The 16,756-nt window shown below is 48.2% G+C and overlaps 1 protein-coding gene across 11 annotated transcripts in view; it reads left to right on the forward strand.

The window, feature by feature from the left end:
- The window catches only part of RCC1 (regulator of chromosome condensation 1), a 25,057-nt gene extending 10,025 nt beyond the window's left edge, over positions 1-15,032 (forward strand). For 3 of the 11 annotated variants that reach the window (XM_040466742.1, XM_040466730.1, XM_040466764.1), the window contains 10 exons: positions 7,351-7,429; positions 8,006-8,095; positions 8,986-9,173; positions 9,352-9,531; positions 10,360-10,456; positions 10,571-10,693; positions 11,184-11,339; positions 11,594-11,713; positions 12,034-12,186; positions 13,128-15,032. In XM_040466742.1, the coding sequence (XP_040322676.1) occupies positions 7,357-7,429; positions 8,006-8,095; positions 8,986-9,173; positions 9,352-9,531; positions 10,360-10,456; positions 10,571-10,693; positions 11,184-11,339; positions 11,594-11,713; positions 12,034-12,186; positions 13,128-13,303 (1,356 nt within the window). In that variant the 5' untranslated portion in view covers positions 7,351-7,356 and the 3' untranslated portion in view covers positions 13,304-15,032. Of the gene's footprint in view, positions 1-133; positions 418-6,369; positions 6,501-7,350; positions 7,430-8,005; positions 8,096-8,985; positions 9,174-9,351; positions 9,532-10,359; positions 10,457-10,570; positions 10,694-11,183; positions 11,340-11,593; positions 11,714-12,033; positions 12,187-13,127 lie in introns of those variants that run through there. The other 8 variants (XM_040466749.1, XM_040466759.1, XM_040466770.1 and 5 more) reach the window with 6 other exon arrangements.
- Positions 15,033-16,756: the final 1,724 nt, after the last annotated feature.

A 16,756-nucleotide genomic window follows, 5' to 3' on the forward strand; every position in this document is an offset into this window, starting at 1 on the left:
CTCCCGCCCGCGCGGGCGCCGCGGGCGGAGATTCAAACGGCCCGAGCGCGGCCGGCCGGGTGCGCGCGGCCGCCGTGACCCCGCAGGGCGCAGACCCGCGCGCCTCGCGGCCCGGGACCGGCAGCCCCGGCTGCGCTTCCGGAGAGGGGAAAGTGGTTTTGTCCAGCATTCGTCCCGAGGATGCGATTGGCAGAGCAGCGGGGCGCGGGGGGGATCCTGCCCGGAGAGTGTGTGCCTTAGGAGCGCGGGGTATAGGCTGGCGAGGGTCTTCTGCAGGGCAAGAAGTCAGCGTCACCAGGCACCCAGAGGAAGACTGTTGAGCCTTGGAGAGGTGTGCTGTGAACCCCGCATCAAGTCAGCTGTCAACTGATTTTTACTGTCTACTTCGTGCCGCGCTGGCAGGGCTGAGGAACAATGGTGAGAAGGGCCCCGTGTGGCCCCTGGTCTCCTTGGGGAGACCCCTGTGGGGGCCTCGGTTAAGGTCCAGTGTGTCACCCACGTATGTCCGTGGACCCAGCGGCGCTGCTGCTGGCCAGTCATTCATTCATCAGATGGTAATTGAGGTGCTCCAACCAAGCGTAACTTGAGTGTCCTGGCAGAAGTCGAACGTATGGAGTGGTATGGAAACTCTTGAGGGGGTCACCCAACCCTGCCCAGGAGGGTCCGGATGGCTTTCCGGGTGAGATGACTCTTGGATGGGGTTTTCAAGGACAGTGGAGTTATTCAGCCCACAGAGGTGGTGGGGGGTGGGGGGGGGTTAGTGCCATCCAGCCAGGGGCATGGAGAGGCACAAGGTAAAGGTGAGTGTTGGGGTCAGAAATACCATAGATGTTTCAGTGTGGGGTACAAAGAAAGGAGTAACAAGATAATACGGCAAGGACCGGGTATCGAGAGGTCTGGCATGCAAGACCAAGAAACACTGGGTGAGGGTGGAGGAGGCAGGGAGGGGGTCACCCAAGAAGGGCATCAGAATGGGTCTGGAAAGATGGAATTAGGAGTTCACCATGCTTTTGTCACAAAGACATCCCAAGAGCAGGAGTACTGTTCAGCTTTGTAGCTTATTGGTTAGGTACCCTTGGGCCACCCCCCCCCCCCCCCAGTCTCCTTGGGCATTAGTTTCCTTATCTGTAAAATGAAGGTGAGAGGTGTATGGTGAGAATTACTTATATCCTGTATTTTTCATAAAGCAGTGATTCTAACATCCGGTGGAAGCTGAGGTCCCTTTTCCCCAGGATACCTCTGCATGCAAGGGGGCTCCTCTGGTGAACTCCTGGAGTGAAGTGTATCAGCTCTGTGGCTGGCACATAGCAGGAGCTCAGCAAGTGTTTGTTGACAGATGAGACTCTCTCCTCCCTTTCTTCCTGGGGACCTTTCTTACAAAGAGATTCTTAAGCTTCTGAGTCTGGCAGGCAAGTGAGGAAGTAGGGGTGGTGGCAGGGACAGCTGCTGTGGTCAGAGAGGGCTCTATCTTTCTTTGCAGAAACCAGGCTGTGGAGGGTTCATAGAAGGTCACAGCAGAACACCAGGCCCCTGGTAGACTGTCTAGTCTGGTATACCTTCGTTCACCACCCGAGGAAACTGAAGCCCAGGGAGAAAGGGGAAGAGGAGGAAGGGGGATGCTCTGGTGCTGATGGGAAGTGGTCAAGAGACCTGGGATCTCACCCCACCTGTGTGGCCTGGGGCACAACTTTTTTCTCTGTAAAACCTGGGTGATCACACTTACCTCAGAGGGCAGCTGTGAGCATTCCAGGCATCATAGATGCCTATTAGTGGAAGTTGACTCTATATCTGACCTTACTCTTTTGTGACTGTGTCTCACTCTTCTCCCCGACTGTAAGCTGCTGAGGATGGAAGCTGTGTTTGTTAGGGGGGTGTAGGGTGGGGACAAAAGATTGCTGCTTATTCCTAGTCGAGACACTTACTGTGTGATTAAGAAAACACACCCAGAGCAGTTAGAGAGGGTGTCCATACAAAGAACTGATTTGTGTAGTAGAGGATGTGAAGGACTCCACCTTGAAAAAAGTTTATTGTTTGTTTGTTTGTTTGTTTGTTTGTTTACTTATTTTTTTAAAATTTTTAACATTTATTTATTTTTGAGATAGAGCATGAATGGGGGAGGAGCAGAGAGAGAAGGAGACACAGAATCTGAAGCAGACTCAAGGCTCCAAGCTGTCAGCACAGAGCCCGACGTGGGGCTCGAACTCACGAGCCGTAAGATCGTGACCTGAGCTGAAGTCGGACGCTCAACCGACTAAGCCACCCAGGCACCCCTGTTTACTTATTTCTTTAAGCTCTAGGCCCAATATGGGGCTTGAACTCGTGACCCCGAGATCAAGAATTGCATGCTCCTCACACTGAGCCAGCCAGGTGCCCCCAGGGCTCCACCTTTTAGAAGGTGCTCTCTCATCCCCTGCCCTGCTTCCAGGATTGCTCACGACAGCATTCTGCTATACCTAGAGACCTCCATCTGAGAGGCAGAAATTCTTAGGCTCAGAGAGAACCCAGGTCTGTCCTTCCCCACATTTTTCAGTGGGTCCAGCACCCACCTGGCCCACCCTGTCAGACCCAAGCTGCTTCAGTGTCTCCTCTCTTATCTCACTGTCCTCTCCCTCTTAGGTAGCTTCAGCCCTCACTCATTGTGTTTGGCCAAGCTCATGGGGGGATCCTGGGGAGGCCTGCCTGGGCTGCCTCCAACCTTGCCTGGATCATGGTCTGCCTTTGGCTGATGTGTTTTTTTGTTTGTTTTTGTGGGTTTTTTTAATCAGTCATATATACCTGAGGTCTATTCCTGACTCTCTTTTACTGACTGTATGAATTTAGGCAAGTAAGTTTATTTCTCTGAGCCTCAGGTGCAGCAACTGAATTAGAAGTGATAGTCCTTCCTCATCTTGTGAGGAGTAAAACATTGTTGGCATACAGACGATAGGAGCGGCCAGTGCCCCAGAGTGGCTCATGTCTTAAGGAGTAGGTTGGTATGATGGACAGACATGTAAATTAGAGTAATTATGATCCAGATCCAAAAGTCTGTCCCGTTTCTCTGGGAGAGAATGATTCCTTTGGGATGAGGGGAGAGATCTGGAAGATTTACCAGTGGAGGTGACTTTGGGACTGAGTAGACATTCTTCTAGTAGGATAAGGGGTGGGAAGGTATAGAGATGCAAATGGACAGAGAGAACAATAAGCAGTCTAAGATTGTGTGGGAAGAGTAAGGAGATTGTGACAGAAAAGGGATAGGCCAAAAGTTATGTCAGTACCAGAGTCTGGAGCCTTCCGTACCAGGCTAGAAAATGTGGGCTTTATCTTCCAGGCAGAAGGAGCCAGTGGGGAGTCTGAGCAAAGAAGCACCTTGTTTCAGGTTTGAGGTTTAGAAAGATCATGAATGACTTCTGGAATGGGATGGGGTAGGTATCAGGAAGACCAGAGCCAAGTTGCTGTCTTTTCTTGGGGAGAAGGTATGAGAGATAGTTCCCAGGCAGGCTGAGAGACTGGGGAACATTGGGGAGGAAGTTCGAAAGGACACCAGCTTTGGAGTCTGACCAACTTGGTTGAGACGTTCACTTCCTCTTCCAGTCTTGGGTGAGATACTTTACCTTTCTGAGCCTCAGCTTCCTCGTCTGTAAAATAGGATCAATGTTCATAGCTTGCAGTGAGATGCCCCACAATTTTAGCCAAAACACAGGTGTCTAAGGAGATGTTCACTGGGTTCCAACCCACAGTAACACATGTTTTTTGTTAGTGCCCCCATGATACCAACCACCTCATTTATTTTTCTGTCTGCACTTCAGGCCTTGCCTACAGGTCAACCCAGCGTCCGTGCCAGTATGCTGACATAATTCTCTTCCCTGTGCTTTCACTTCACTTCTTGTTGTGAGTACTCTTCCATCCTGTTACACGGTCTCCGTCTGTGGCACAGCTAACCTCTACAAGTCATTTTGATGAACTGATGGGAGATTTGCCTTTAGCAGGATAGAGCCCTGGACACACTCAGCTGGCTGCCGGCTTGGCCAGGGATCCAAGTTGCCTACCTGAAACAAGGGATACCTGTTCTATCCCACACCCCTTCACCCACCCAGCTCTGCATACTTCACATCTCTCGTTGGCTCCCAACGACTTCAAGCTTCAGGAAAACACCTGGAGAAATGGTCTTCTCAGTCTCTTCTCTCCTGTTTGTCCCCCAGTGTTCTCTATCTCACTAATAGAAGTCTACCATCCTCCTAGTCATTTTCTTTTAAGATTTTATTTTTAAGTAATCTCTATACCTAGTGTGGAGCTCCAACTCATAAACCCTGGGATCAGGAGTCACACACTGCACTGACTGAGCCAGCCAGGCGCCCCATACCGGCCTCCTAGTCATTTAACCCAATGCCTAGGAGTCCTTGTGTTTGGCCAAGTTCATAGGGAGATTCTGGGGAGGCCTGCCTGGGATCCTCTGGATTTTTTTTAGGATGAAGAAGGTCATTCTGGATCTCTCCCTCTCCCTCACTCTGCACACCTAATCCACACATCGAATTTGTCTCCTAAGTTGATCAGTTTTGTCTCCTTTTTCTCTATTACCTCAGACAGACCAAATCAAGTCACCATCGTCTCTCCTTTGGATGCCTGCAGTAGCCTCCTCTTCCAGTCCATTCCATTTTCTTTCCAGTAGCCAGAACAGCCATTTAAGAATGTAAATCTGATGAAGACTTTCTTAAAATTTTTCTGTGTTCCCTACAAGGTGTTGCATGATCCAGCCCCTGCTCTCCTCATGTTGTCTGCCCAGTTGCTCTCCAGCTGAAGCTGCACTGGTCTCCCCACGTTCCCAAACACGCCATTTAGACCACTTTCGTCATGGTCTTGCCCTACTGTCTTTCTCTCATATTTCAGGTCTTAGCTGAAATGTCATCCCCTCCGACCACTCTATTCCCCTACCCCAAGGCATTTTATTTTTTTAGTGTGGTAACACAAACATAAAATTTACCATTTTAACCATTTTTAAGCATATAGCTCAGTGTTAAGTACACTTACATTGTTGTGTCCCCCCAAGTGATCTCTTACTGTATCTCCTTATCCTTCACTCAGCATCATCTGTAATGTGTCTTCCATACTACAGTGTAAGCTTCATGGGAATAGGGAGAGGGGTAGTCCCCTTTTCCTTGCTACACCTGACCCAAAACCAAACAGTGGTGATAGGCACTTAATGAATATTTGTGGAACAAATGAATAAACGCTGCCATGTATTGAGTACTTACTGTGTGCTTAGCACTGAAAACAGATATTTCATTCAGTTTTGAGGGCAGCCCTGAGAAGTCATTGCATTCCCCTTGACAGATGAGGGTACAGCTCAGAGAGGTCAAGGCTGCTGGCTAACCATGGCCACAAAAGCTGGGGTGAACAAGCCACAGCCCTGGCAGGTGAATCCAATTCCCTCTAATCCCCGAGAATGTGCATTTTTAGCATGGTAAGAGGGGTCTTAAAGAGGTGGGTTGGAGAGGAGGAGTCCCACCCCAAGAGGGGGAATCACACCCCAAGGGAATAAAAGTTGGGTGACGCTCAGAACTGCCACCTCATCAGAGTCAGAACTGGGCCAGTCACAACCTGTAGAAGCAGCTCAGCCTGCCGAGGCTCAGCCTACACTGGCTTGGAGAATTCTAAACCTTTGGCTACTTCCTCATCTTCAGTCCTTTGTTCTGCCCCAGGATAGTTAGCAGGAAAGTGCCTGGAAATTCAAGAGGCCATTGGCCTTGTGTTCATTACTCTGCAATAGGGAGCTGGAGGGGCTGAGGCTCTAGGACCTACTGGAAGAAAGACATTGGGGCCCCCGCCCCCCCCCAGGCGGTGCAGGGTGCTGGTTAGGGCCACAGCTGAGCCTGAGAAGGACTCTGGAGTTCTCATTCCATTTTTAGTGTTGGGTAGAGTCTCATCCCTTATCTACAAAATGGAGGAGAGGTGGGTTAGATTAGCTTAGAGCTATTCTCAGGCATTACCTGGGACAGGCCCTGAATGTTATAATACTGATACTAATTTATTACATTCACAATATTAGCTCATTTAATCCTATGTAACAAAGATGTAGGTACTGTTATTATCCCTGTTTTACTGAGGAAGAAACTGATTCATGAAGCGATTAAGTAATTTTGCCTAAGGTCAAGCACAAGCTATATTATTTCTACATCAGGATAGCTCTAAAGTGCCCTGGCCCCTGCCAGAGGGTTTACAATTCTGGTTTCAGGAGCTCCAGGCTTAGACAATTTGACTTCTTTTCACAAGCTTAAAGACCAGGGCTCAATGAAGATTTATTTCCGGGGCTGGGTGTGTGGAGGAAGGAGGCTTTGGACACCGTTTAGGCTGGATTGGAATTGAGAGAGCTGGGGAAAATGTCTCTGTTCTCAGCAGCCTTGAGGAAGACAGGGAGAACATTGCAGGACAGCAGCAGCTAAAGGCAGGAGGGGTTTGGGGCTGAGGCTCGTAGCTGCCCTGGATGGAACCTTTAGCTGCCCTGGATGGAACCGTTCTCGTAACTTATAAGTGGTTTCCTTTCCCCTTTCTCTAATACCTGGTGAGCATGTACACAGTGTTTACTTATTATTGGACTGTTTAGGAAGGCCACATTCCTTGCAGGAATGGGACTTTTGGATCAAAGGGCACAAATGGTCTGGTTTGGTTTTATTTAATGAGAATCGTGCTTTTTTGTGGATGGGAGGGTCTGATAACAGTAGTGCTTCGCCAGAGTTACTAGTGGTATCTCAAGGTTGAGGGAGAGCTATGACAGATACTTTGTTTGATGTTCTTAAAGGTTTTAATTTTTTGTAATAAAAAAAATAAAAAAATACATGTAATGTTGTTAGATATCTTAGATAATATAGGAAGGTACAAAAAGAAAAAAATTATGTGTCTATAATCCCATTTTCCAGAGGCTACCATTGTTAATAATGAACGTACTTCTTTCCACACAGTTTTCTACACATATTTTTACCCATGTATACATTTTTTAATGGGATGATGAAGTGTTTTTTCAGTCTACTTATATTATTTGGCAATGGTGAGCATCTTCCGATTCAATAAATAAATCTCTGAAAGCATCACTTTTAATGGCTTCATACCATTCTATTATAAATATACCACGTACTTTCCAGCTCCTACTATTGAGTACATGGGTTGCTCCATTTTCCTTTTTAATGTTATGACAAATACAGTAGAGAATATTTATGGAACTTAATCTTGGGATGTATCCATTATTCTGTTACCATTCTTCTCAGATAAATTCTGAGAAATGGAATGGCTGGAATCCCTCTTACCTTTTTTAGGGTTACCTAGTGAGAGCAGGTAAATGATTGCCATGAATGAAATGGAGTATTTGCCTGGGTTTTTCAGGAAAGGATGCCACCCAAGCGTATAGCTAAGAGAAGGTCGCCTCCAGAGGATGCTCTCCCCAAAAGCAAGAAGGTGAAGGGTAAGTTGGCTTTGGCCTCTATCTCTGAATGGGTAGCCTCTTGGAGCCCCCATATTCTGGGACTGGGCTCCTTCCTCCCTGACCTCTGGAGCTGAGGGACCTGGAAGCCCAAGAACTCCACCCAGCTGGAGTCTCTTGTAGCTTACTGAATCCCACCCTTTGAGACCCCTAAAGCAGCAGAGACTTGTCTACAAGCACTCAGGTAGTACTGGGAGGTGGTGGGGGGGGGTGGTGTGAGACCCTAGCACTTTGCTCCCGGCAGTAATGCACCAGGGCTAGGACCATTGACTTCCAGAAGTAGGTTCAAGTCCAGGCTCTGCCACTTTGCAGTCGTGTAGCTTTGGTTAAGTCACTTAACATCGCTGAGCTTGAATTACCTGATTCATACAACAGCTCAGCACCAATCTCGCTGGGCTGTTAAGAGGAAAATGAGATAATGTCCTGGTAGCATTTGAGGAAGGTAGTTGTGGTTTCCTTTCCTGGGACCCTGGAGAGAGACAGTGAGGAGAGCAATCCAACCCCAATCCGGGAGGGGATAGTGTGGACCCACACTTAGACAGTGTCTGTCTTTTGCAGACCCTCGTAACCAGGCAGTGAGGGCCGCTGCCTCCCGTCGTGTTCCAGGTGCCCACGGGCCGAGCCCTCCTGACCAGAAAACCCGACCAGGTGGCTCCCTGCCCAGGGCACCCTCTGCGCAGCCATAGCGGCCCTGGCAGCTGTGGTCACACCCCCGGAGGGAGGGTCTGGACGCCATAGGTTGTCCGGGGCCATGGGCGACCGTCATTGGGCAGCAGATGGCCCATTGCTGCCCGCTGGTTGGCTTGTACCTTTTTGCAAATGTCTGTCTTATGTCTTACTCCCGCCCCTTCCTCTTCTGCTGCCTTTTTGTTCCCAGATAGGCGCGGAAGGGTTGGGTGTGAATATGTGTGGGAGTTAGTCGCAGCCAGAACATGGAGGCTAGGAACGATGCTCTGACCCATGTAGGTTCCCTTGGTTTCAGTGCAGACTTTACTATTTATTAGATTTGTGACACTGGGAAGGTATTTAACCTCTCTGAGTCTCTGTTTCCTTTCCTATAAAAAAGGATCCTAATATGGAAGGTCTGTAGCATAATTTAGGGGACTACAAAGCAATGTCACATTAGTAGAGTAAGCAGTCAGGAAAGGGTAGACATTATGTGAATCCTCGTTGGCACAGTGACTCCTAACTGAGAACTTGGAGCTATTTGGGAAGACTATCTATATCCTCATTCTTCTCTTCCCCACCAAGATTCATTTCACAATATTGAGTGTCTTGTTAACATTTCCTCCCTCATATTAATAATGTGCTCAGTTTTTAATTTTCACAAAAACCCTGTGACATAGTTATTTTTGCTATTCACATATCAGAGATGAGGAAATTTAGGCTTATTAGAAAAGTCATATTACTGGTCTGTGGCAGAGCAGGGACTTGAACCCAGGTTTTTGTGATCCCAGAGCCCATGCAGTAGAGAAAGAATGACTCCTCCTTTCCTCTGTCATCTTGCATACTCAAGGGCTGTCTTCTTCACCCCTCAGTCTCACATAGGTCCCACAGCACAGAACCAGGCATGGTGCTGACACTGGGCCAGGGCGATGTGGGCCAGCTGGGGCTGGGCGAGAATGTGTTGGAAAGGAAGAAGCCAGCCCTGGTGCCCATTCCGGAGGACATTGTGCAGGCTGAGGCTGGGGGCATGCATACCGTGTGTCTAAGCAAAAGCGGCCAGGTAGGTTGGGGTGGGTGGCACAGGGTTGGACAGGGGCTGGGCTTGGGGGTTCGGAGAAGGAACCTTGAGCCACAAAAGTTACTCTGTGGCAATGGTGCTGGCTAGCTGAGCAGGGAGTGGCCTAAACGAGAATGGGCTGAGGCCAGACCTTGCACTAATGAAGGCTTCTTGGCCACAGGTCTACTCCTTCGGCTGCAATGATGAGGGTGCCCTGGGAAGGGACACATCAGTAGAGGGCTCAGAGATGGTTCCCGGGAAAGTGGAACTACAAGAGAAAGTGGTACAGGTGTCGGCAGGAGACAGTCACACAGCAGCCCTCACTGAGGATGGCCGAGTTTTCCTCTGGGGCTCCTTCAGGGTAAGACTGGGTCTGGAGAACTGCATGGGGGTTGGCTGGCTGAATTAACTGGTGAGGCCCCAGTGATAATCCATCTCTACCTCCCTCTTGTATGTAATGGTGGGGAAATCAAGGCCCAGAGGCAGAGCTTGGGCCCAGACCCATGTCTTTTCATCCAGGCCTGTCCACATTTACCTTGAATCTACATTATGAAATGTGTATCTTGGGAAAGGGTGGATCAAGGATGCCTTTAAGCTGAGGCTAATCCAGGAAGCTTACTCTCCTCACCCTTCTCCTTCAACCTCTCTCCTCCCCAGCCATCTCCTACATCTGTCAGGGGTTGTGGGGTGCGTGGGAAAGATTGTCACATCTCAGAATTTTGAAGGCAAGGGAGTGCAGTTTACACAAAGTCAGCGTTAAAGTTGTTTTGGTACTTTGGTGTTTATTTTGAAGTGTTAAAAATAAAGGAATCTGATAAGGTGTTTCTTCATCAGGACTGTTTTTAAAAATTTTTATGGAGAATTTCAAACACATAAAAGTGATCAGAAAAATAACATTGAACACCCATCTACTTGCCTCTATAGTCATCAATTTGTGGCCAAACTTGTTTCCTCTCTACTCCCATCTACCCCACCACCCCAATCCTTTGTTATTTTAATGCAAATCCCAAGCCACATACTATTTCATTCATTAAGTATTTCATTATTTGTCCCGGCTCCTGCCCACCTCTTCATCCCCATCTGGCACCAGTGTCCTTCACCAGACAGCTCTGTGGTTGCCTGCAAGCCTGGACCTGACTGGTATGGGGCAGGCACGACTGGCTGGTAAGTGCTCTGCCCTACCTTCCAGGACAATAATGGTGTGATTGGACTCTTGGAGCCCATGAAGAAGAGCATGGTACCTGTGCAAGTGCAGCTGACAATGCCTGTAGTGAAGGTGGCCTCAGGTGAGTCTGGGGGTACTCGCTCTGGGCAGGAGTTGGAGAACCTTGTTCCGTGGCTGGCCTAGCCCTGGGCCCTACAGGCAAGCCCTGCATCCTCTGCCTTCCTCTCCCCCTCAGGAAATGACCACTTGGTGATGCTGACAGCTGATGGTGACCTCTACACTTTGGGCTGCGGGGAGCAGGGCCAGCTGGGCCGTGTGCCTGAATTATTTGCCAACCGTGGTGGCCGGCAAGGCCTTGGTAGGTGGCTTAGGTCCCTCTGGCGGGGCAACTTGGCAAGCCACCCCCTGGTGAAGGTCAGAGGCAAGAGCGATTCCCTAACGGTCTTTAGGCTTGCATCAGATAGACCTTAACCTGGTAGTTAAGAACTCTGACTCTAGAGCCGTACTACCCTGGATTTGAATTGTGGTTCTGCTGCCTATTGGCTGTGGGACTCTGGACACAGTTTCCTCATCTCAAACCTACTTCATTGGGTTGTGGTGAAGTTAAATGAGCTAACATAGAAGAATGTTTGGCACGTGGTAAGTTCCATCTAAATGTTAACCTCTTAAGGCTCTGGGAGACTGAGTGAGGCACTTGTACTCTCATGGCCTCAGTTTCCTCTTCTGCTTAATAGGGAGAAGAATGCCTGCTTAGTCTCCCTCCAAGGGCTATAGTAATGGGGAAAAAGCACAGGGCAGACAGAGAAGCTGTGTGTGTCTGCCACTGACCCTTGCCTCTCTGCCTACAGAACGACTCTTGGTCCCCAAGTGTGTGATGCTGAAATCCAGAGGAAGCCGGGGTCACGTGAGATTCCAGGATGCCTTCTGTGGTGCCTACTTCACTTTTGCCATCTCCTGCGAGGGTCATGTATATGGATTTGGCCTCTCCAACTATCATCAGCTTGGTGAGTCCCAAGCCTAGCATCTAGCATACCCCAGAGTGACTTGGGTTCAAATCCTGGCTTCACTCATTGATTGCTCGCTCTTGATGGGGTCAGCTAACCCCTCAGAGCCATATTTTTGTTACTGTAAAGTGAAAATATCCATATCTTCGTGTTTGTTGCGGGGGGAGGCGACCTCACTGCGTGAGGGAATGAAGAAGGACAGCTCCTTGGACAGCTTCACCCTTGACAGCTCTATCCTGGCCTTTTCCTCCCAGGAACCCCAGGCACAGAATCTTGCTTTGTACCCCAAAACTTGACATCCTTCAAGAACTCTACCAAGTCCTGGGTGGGCTTCTCTGGTGGCCAGCATCATACAGTCTGCATGGATTCAGAAGGTGGGACCTCTGGGCTGAGGGTGGAGTGTTCCTTGGGCATAAGCCCAGTAAGATATGGAACCTGGGCCTGCTCCATGGGTTGGATCAGATGTGGGTCCATGAGGGCCACCCCCATCCTTCAGAGTCCTGGCACCCCTCCAGGTATGAATGAGTTCAGTGGGGTCCTGTGGGGGCTCTATCAGGACTCCCCAGAACTGGAATATACTGCAGACATTTTTACCACCCTGGGAGTGGGGACCAGCTCCCACAGATACGGGAACTCAACTGGCCTACCTGGAACAAGCCCTCTGGTACTCTTTATCTCTCCCCTCCTCCCACAGGAAAAGCATACAGCCTGGGTCGCGCTGAGTATGGGCGGCTGGGCCTTGGGGAGGGTGCTGAGGAGAAGAGCATACCCACCCTCATCTCCAGGCTCCCTGCTGTTTCCTCAGTAGCTTGTGGGGCCTCCGTAGGGTATGCCGTGACCAAGGATGGTGAGTGGGGCTGCCCACATTCGGTGTGGTTGGGGCTTGGGGGTCATGATTCTTACCAAACTGTTCATCAGCCTCTGATGTCCATCATTGAATAGAGCTGAGATACACAGAGCACTGTTTGTGATGACGTTGCTTTTCTCCTGATTGTCTGAAGTTCTGACTTTGATGGACATAAAATGAGTAAACAAATTATTTTAATAAGGGTGATTTGTTTTGTAGCATAGAAAAATAGTGGAAGGGGATATGTCACTGAGGCCCAGATAGGCAGTAGGACTTGAATCCAGGTCTCCAGACTCCTAACTCAGGCTTCTCTTTACATTTTCCACCAAGGTGACCTCTTTATTTACAACCAGAGAGTTGTACTTAGAATTTTACTAGGAGAAAGAAGGCTTAGTCATTGGGGTCATAGCAGGCACAGCAGAGGAGAGTGTGAACCAGGTGGTCACCAAAGCCTGAGGGGGACAGCAATGGGCACCTTGAGAAGGCTGCAGCTGATAGAAGCGCTTGACCTGGGATTATCTGGGAAGAGTTCCTGAGGAAGTGGAGCTTGTACTACACCTTAAAGGTTCAGTCCTTTATGATAAGCAATGGAGGGCATGGAAGGCATCTGAAGTGCAGGAGCATCTAGAGCAGTCCCACAGGTCCTTGGAATGGAGGGTGGTATAGGGGTTGGGAAGTGGCCAGTCATGTAGGACCTTGAATGCCATTCCTAGGAGCAGGGAGAAGTCTTTGGCAATGTGGTCTCTGGTTGACAAAGCTGTTTTTTACAAACAAGATCTCCTTGGCTTCTCTCAGCTTCCCTGAACTACTAGAGGCTGGGACATTGCTAGGCTGCTACAGGCCAAAGCCAAAATTCACCCTCATGTTCCAGGCTTCTCACACTACAGAAAGGTGGGGCTAGGAATCCTGGAGACAGCTGCCCCCATTTCTCTCCCTTGTAGGTCGTGTTTTTGCCTGGGGCATGGGCACCAACTACCAGCTGGGCACGGGGCAGGAAGAGGATGCCTGGAGCCCTGTGGAGATGACAGGCAAACAGCTGGAGAACCGTGTGGTCTTATCTGTGTCCAGTGGTGGCCAGCACACAGTCTTACTAGTCAAGGACAAGGAACAGAGCTGATGAAGCCTCTGCGGGCCTGGCTCCCGCCACCCACCCCCCCTCCTGGAACTGGGAAGCTATGACTATAGATTCCAGCAGGCCTCCCCCAGCCCTGAGTACTCTGTCATCTGCCTTTTTCCTATCAGCAGAACAGAATCCTTTCCCTCTTTTCTGTCCTCCTTTCCTGAGTCATCCTACAGTCTACAGGATGAAGGGGGAGGGGGGAAGTGAAAAAGGGGAGGGGGTTTTGGCAGCTGGAACATTGCTCGCCCCAGAGTTATGTGGTTAGACCTTTCCCCCTCGTCCCTACCTCCCATGGTCCTGGCTGACCCTGGTTTTGCCTGCCAAAAACCAAAAATTCCTCCCCTGGGGATTTGGTGCCCACATTCTGAGAGGTTGGGGGCTCATCAAGCCCTACTGTAGCCATGTGCCACCCTCTGTCCTTCACAATCCACAGGCAGACAAATGGTATGGTGGTCAGACCCAGCTGTCATGGACTTATGCCTGGGGGAAACTGGAGACTGGGCAGGGCTGCCCAGCCATGGGCAACTCCAAGCCAAATATTTGGCCCTCAACAGATGTCCACGGGGAAGAAAAAACAATGATCCTTCACTTGGTCAAGAAAAAAGCCAATCAGCCTTTCTCCCAGAAGCACAAAACATTCTGCCCTTCAGGCATTGCCTGAGAATTCTGCCCATCCAACATGCCTTACCTGCAGCCAAGGGCCTGAAATCTGGAAAGGAAGCTACATCTGCAGGGCAGGACATGGGGGGAGTGGGGAAGGAGGGTTTTATAAACAAATTTAAAGCAATACTGAGAGTGAAGGGAGGGAGGGGAAAGGGGGCAGAGGCTTGTGCCCAGAAAGGGAAGCAGCAGCTTGTACAGTGGCTGAGGAAATAGAAAACAGTTTTGATTTTTTTTTTTTTAATGTAAAGTATTTTGGAGGGGAGAGTGAACTCTTTTAACACTTTGAATAAACTTAGAGTTTTATAAAACAGGCCACTTGTTTTCTACATACTCCCTGCTTTTTTTAAGGGAGCACCTGTGTTGGGAAGAGCAGAATAAACCCACACCTAAGCACCTGGTCAAGGCTAGGACTTAAGTGACATCATGATGTCCTAGAATAGGCTAGTCAGCTGTTGGTGTGGCTGTTTCATACAAATCAAAAAAGAAAAAGAGGTGATTGATTTTTGCTTAGGTATTTATGTTTCAGGAATCACTGGATTTTTTAAAAATTATGCTGCATAATGTAAGAGACATGGAATGGATCTTTGAATATCCTAATCCCAAACCAAGATTGGAGTACAGTGCATACCTATAGATACTTATGCTAAAGCTTGCTGTTGTATCATTTTTAACAGCTGACATCATTGATTAAACATGATTAACTGCACAATAACTCTTAAGACAACTTGTATGTATTAATGTAGATTTTCCCAGGAATTTAAGCAACCAAATCATACAGCCGACCTAATATGGTAGTCACTAGCTACACGTGGCTATTTACATTTAAATCAAAAGTTGTAAAAATTTAAAATTCCTTGGTTGCACCAGCCACATTTCAAGTCCTCAGTAGTCCTATATGGCTAGTATTGGGCTATGCAAACAGAACATTTTTATAATGAACAATGCTGATATAGAAGGTCTGTTATATGTATAACAGGAATTTTTTATTATTGCCAGAAGGATTCTTTTTGGATGTTAGTAACTTGAAAAATGAATATGATGTAAAATAAAATGTATTCTGTGACTTTTTTTCCCCCTTGAAGTTTTAGGGCTTTTTTTTTTTTTTTTTTTTTTTTTTTTTTTTTTTTAATGTTTAGAGAGAGCACGTGTGCACACGAGTGGAGCCGGGGCACAAAGAATCCCAAGCAGGCTCTGCATTATCAGCACAGATCCTGAGGCAGGGCTCAATCCCACAAACCACGAGATGGTGACCTGAGCCCAAATCAAGAATCGGACACTTAACCAACTGAGCCACCCAGGCACCCCTAAAGTTTTAGTTGTTGGGTTTTTTTAATACATTTTTTTTAATGTTTACTTATTTTTGAGAGAGAGAGTGCAAGTGGAGGAGGGGCAGAGAGAGAGGGGGACACAGAGTCTGAAGCAGGCTCCAGACTCCGAGCTGTCAGCACAAAGCCTGACATGCGGGGCTCAAACCCACAGACGGTGAGATCATAACCTGAGCTGAAGTTGGACACTTAACCAACTGAGCCACCCAGGCATCCTGAAGTTTTAGTTTTGATACAGGCACTATACTGCTTAGAAACTGACTTTTTAGAAGGGAAATCACACTTTTGATTATAATATTTTCTTTGTAAAGAAGCACTTGTATGTCTGCTACTCTTCCCTACAAAAGTCCATTTGGACTAGATTTACTGGAGTTTTCCTTCTTGACAGCATGTTGAAAATTCCCTCTTCTTAATAGCAGCTGTTCTGTATTGGGGCTTAAAATGGGCCAGGCATTGTGCTAAACTCTACATGCAATAATAGCTCTTCTGATCCTTACATCAGTCCTGCAAAGTCAGCATTGTCTTTTGGGAAACAGTCCATAGAGTTGACGTTTAAGGTCAAGAAGCTGCCTACCAGGGGTCCCTGGGTGGCTCAGTCGGTTAAGTGTCTGACTTTGGCTTAGAGCTCATAAATCAACCCCCGCATCTAGCTCTGTGGTGACAGCTCAGAGGTTGGAGCCTACTTCGGGTTCTGTGTCTCTCCCCGACCCTCCATCCCCCTCTCAAAAAATGAATAAACAAACAAACAAAAAAAGCTACTTACCAAGGGCACAAACTAGGCTGGAATCAGAATCAGCCTCAGGGGGGCCTGTGTGGCTCAGTTGGTTGAGCCGCCAACTTCGCTCAGGTCATGATCTCACCATTCGTGAGTTAGAGCCCCGTGCCAGGCTCTGTGCTGACAGCTCAGAGCCTGGAGCCTGCATTGGATTCTGTTTGTCCCTCTCTGCCCTCCCCTGCTCACGCCTGTCTCTCTCTCTCTCAAAAATAAACATTAAAAAAAAAAAAATTAGCCGCTACCTGAACCTAGAACTTCAATTCCTTTTCCTTGTATTGCAAGCAAGCATTATGAAGCTTTCTGCAGGTGCTTCACATGTTAGAATAGTGCCAGGCACAAAGTAAATATTAGTTTTTGCTGTTTTGGCAATTGTACTTTTTTTATTGTTCCCTATAGTTAATAATTGCCTTGTTTTTCACATGCATAATTTTCTGGTGTAAGTATTAATTTAGTGCCAAGTGTAAATTTCCCTTTGTTCAAACACATCTACTCTGTTTTATCTTTTCCCCCATCCTTCTCCAACCTGGATTGATTACCCCAAAGCAAAGGTAATCATAGCACCCTATGTGGCTTAGCTATAAATAAGATTTACAGGATTGTAGATGTTCAATATTGTTTCGACAGAAATTTTATTTGTTTTATTTTTTTTGGCCAAATGTAGGGCTTGAACTCACCACCCCCAGATCA

Source organism: Herpailurus yagouaroundi, unplaced genomic scaffold, assembly GCF_014898765.1.
Source record: "Herpailurus yagouaroundi ecotype Mexico unplaced genomic scaffold, PumYag 77, whole genome shotgun sequence".
NCBI lineage: Eukaryota > Metazoa > Chordata > Mammalia > Carnivora > Felidae > Herpailurus > Herpailurus yagouaroundi.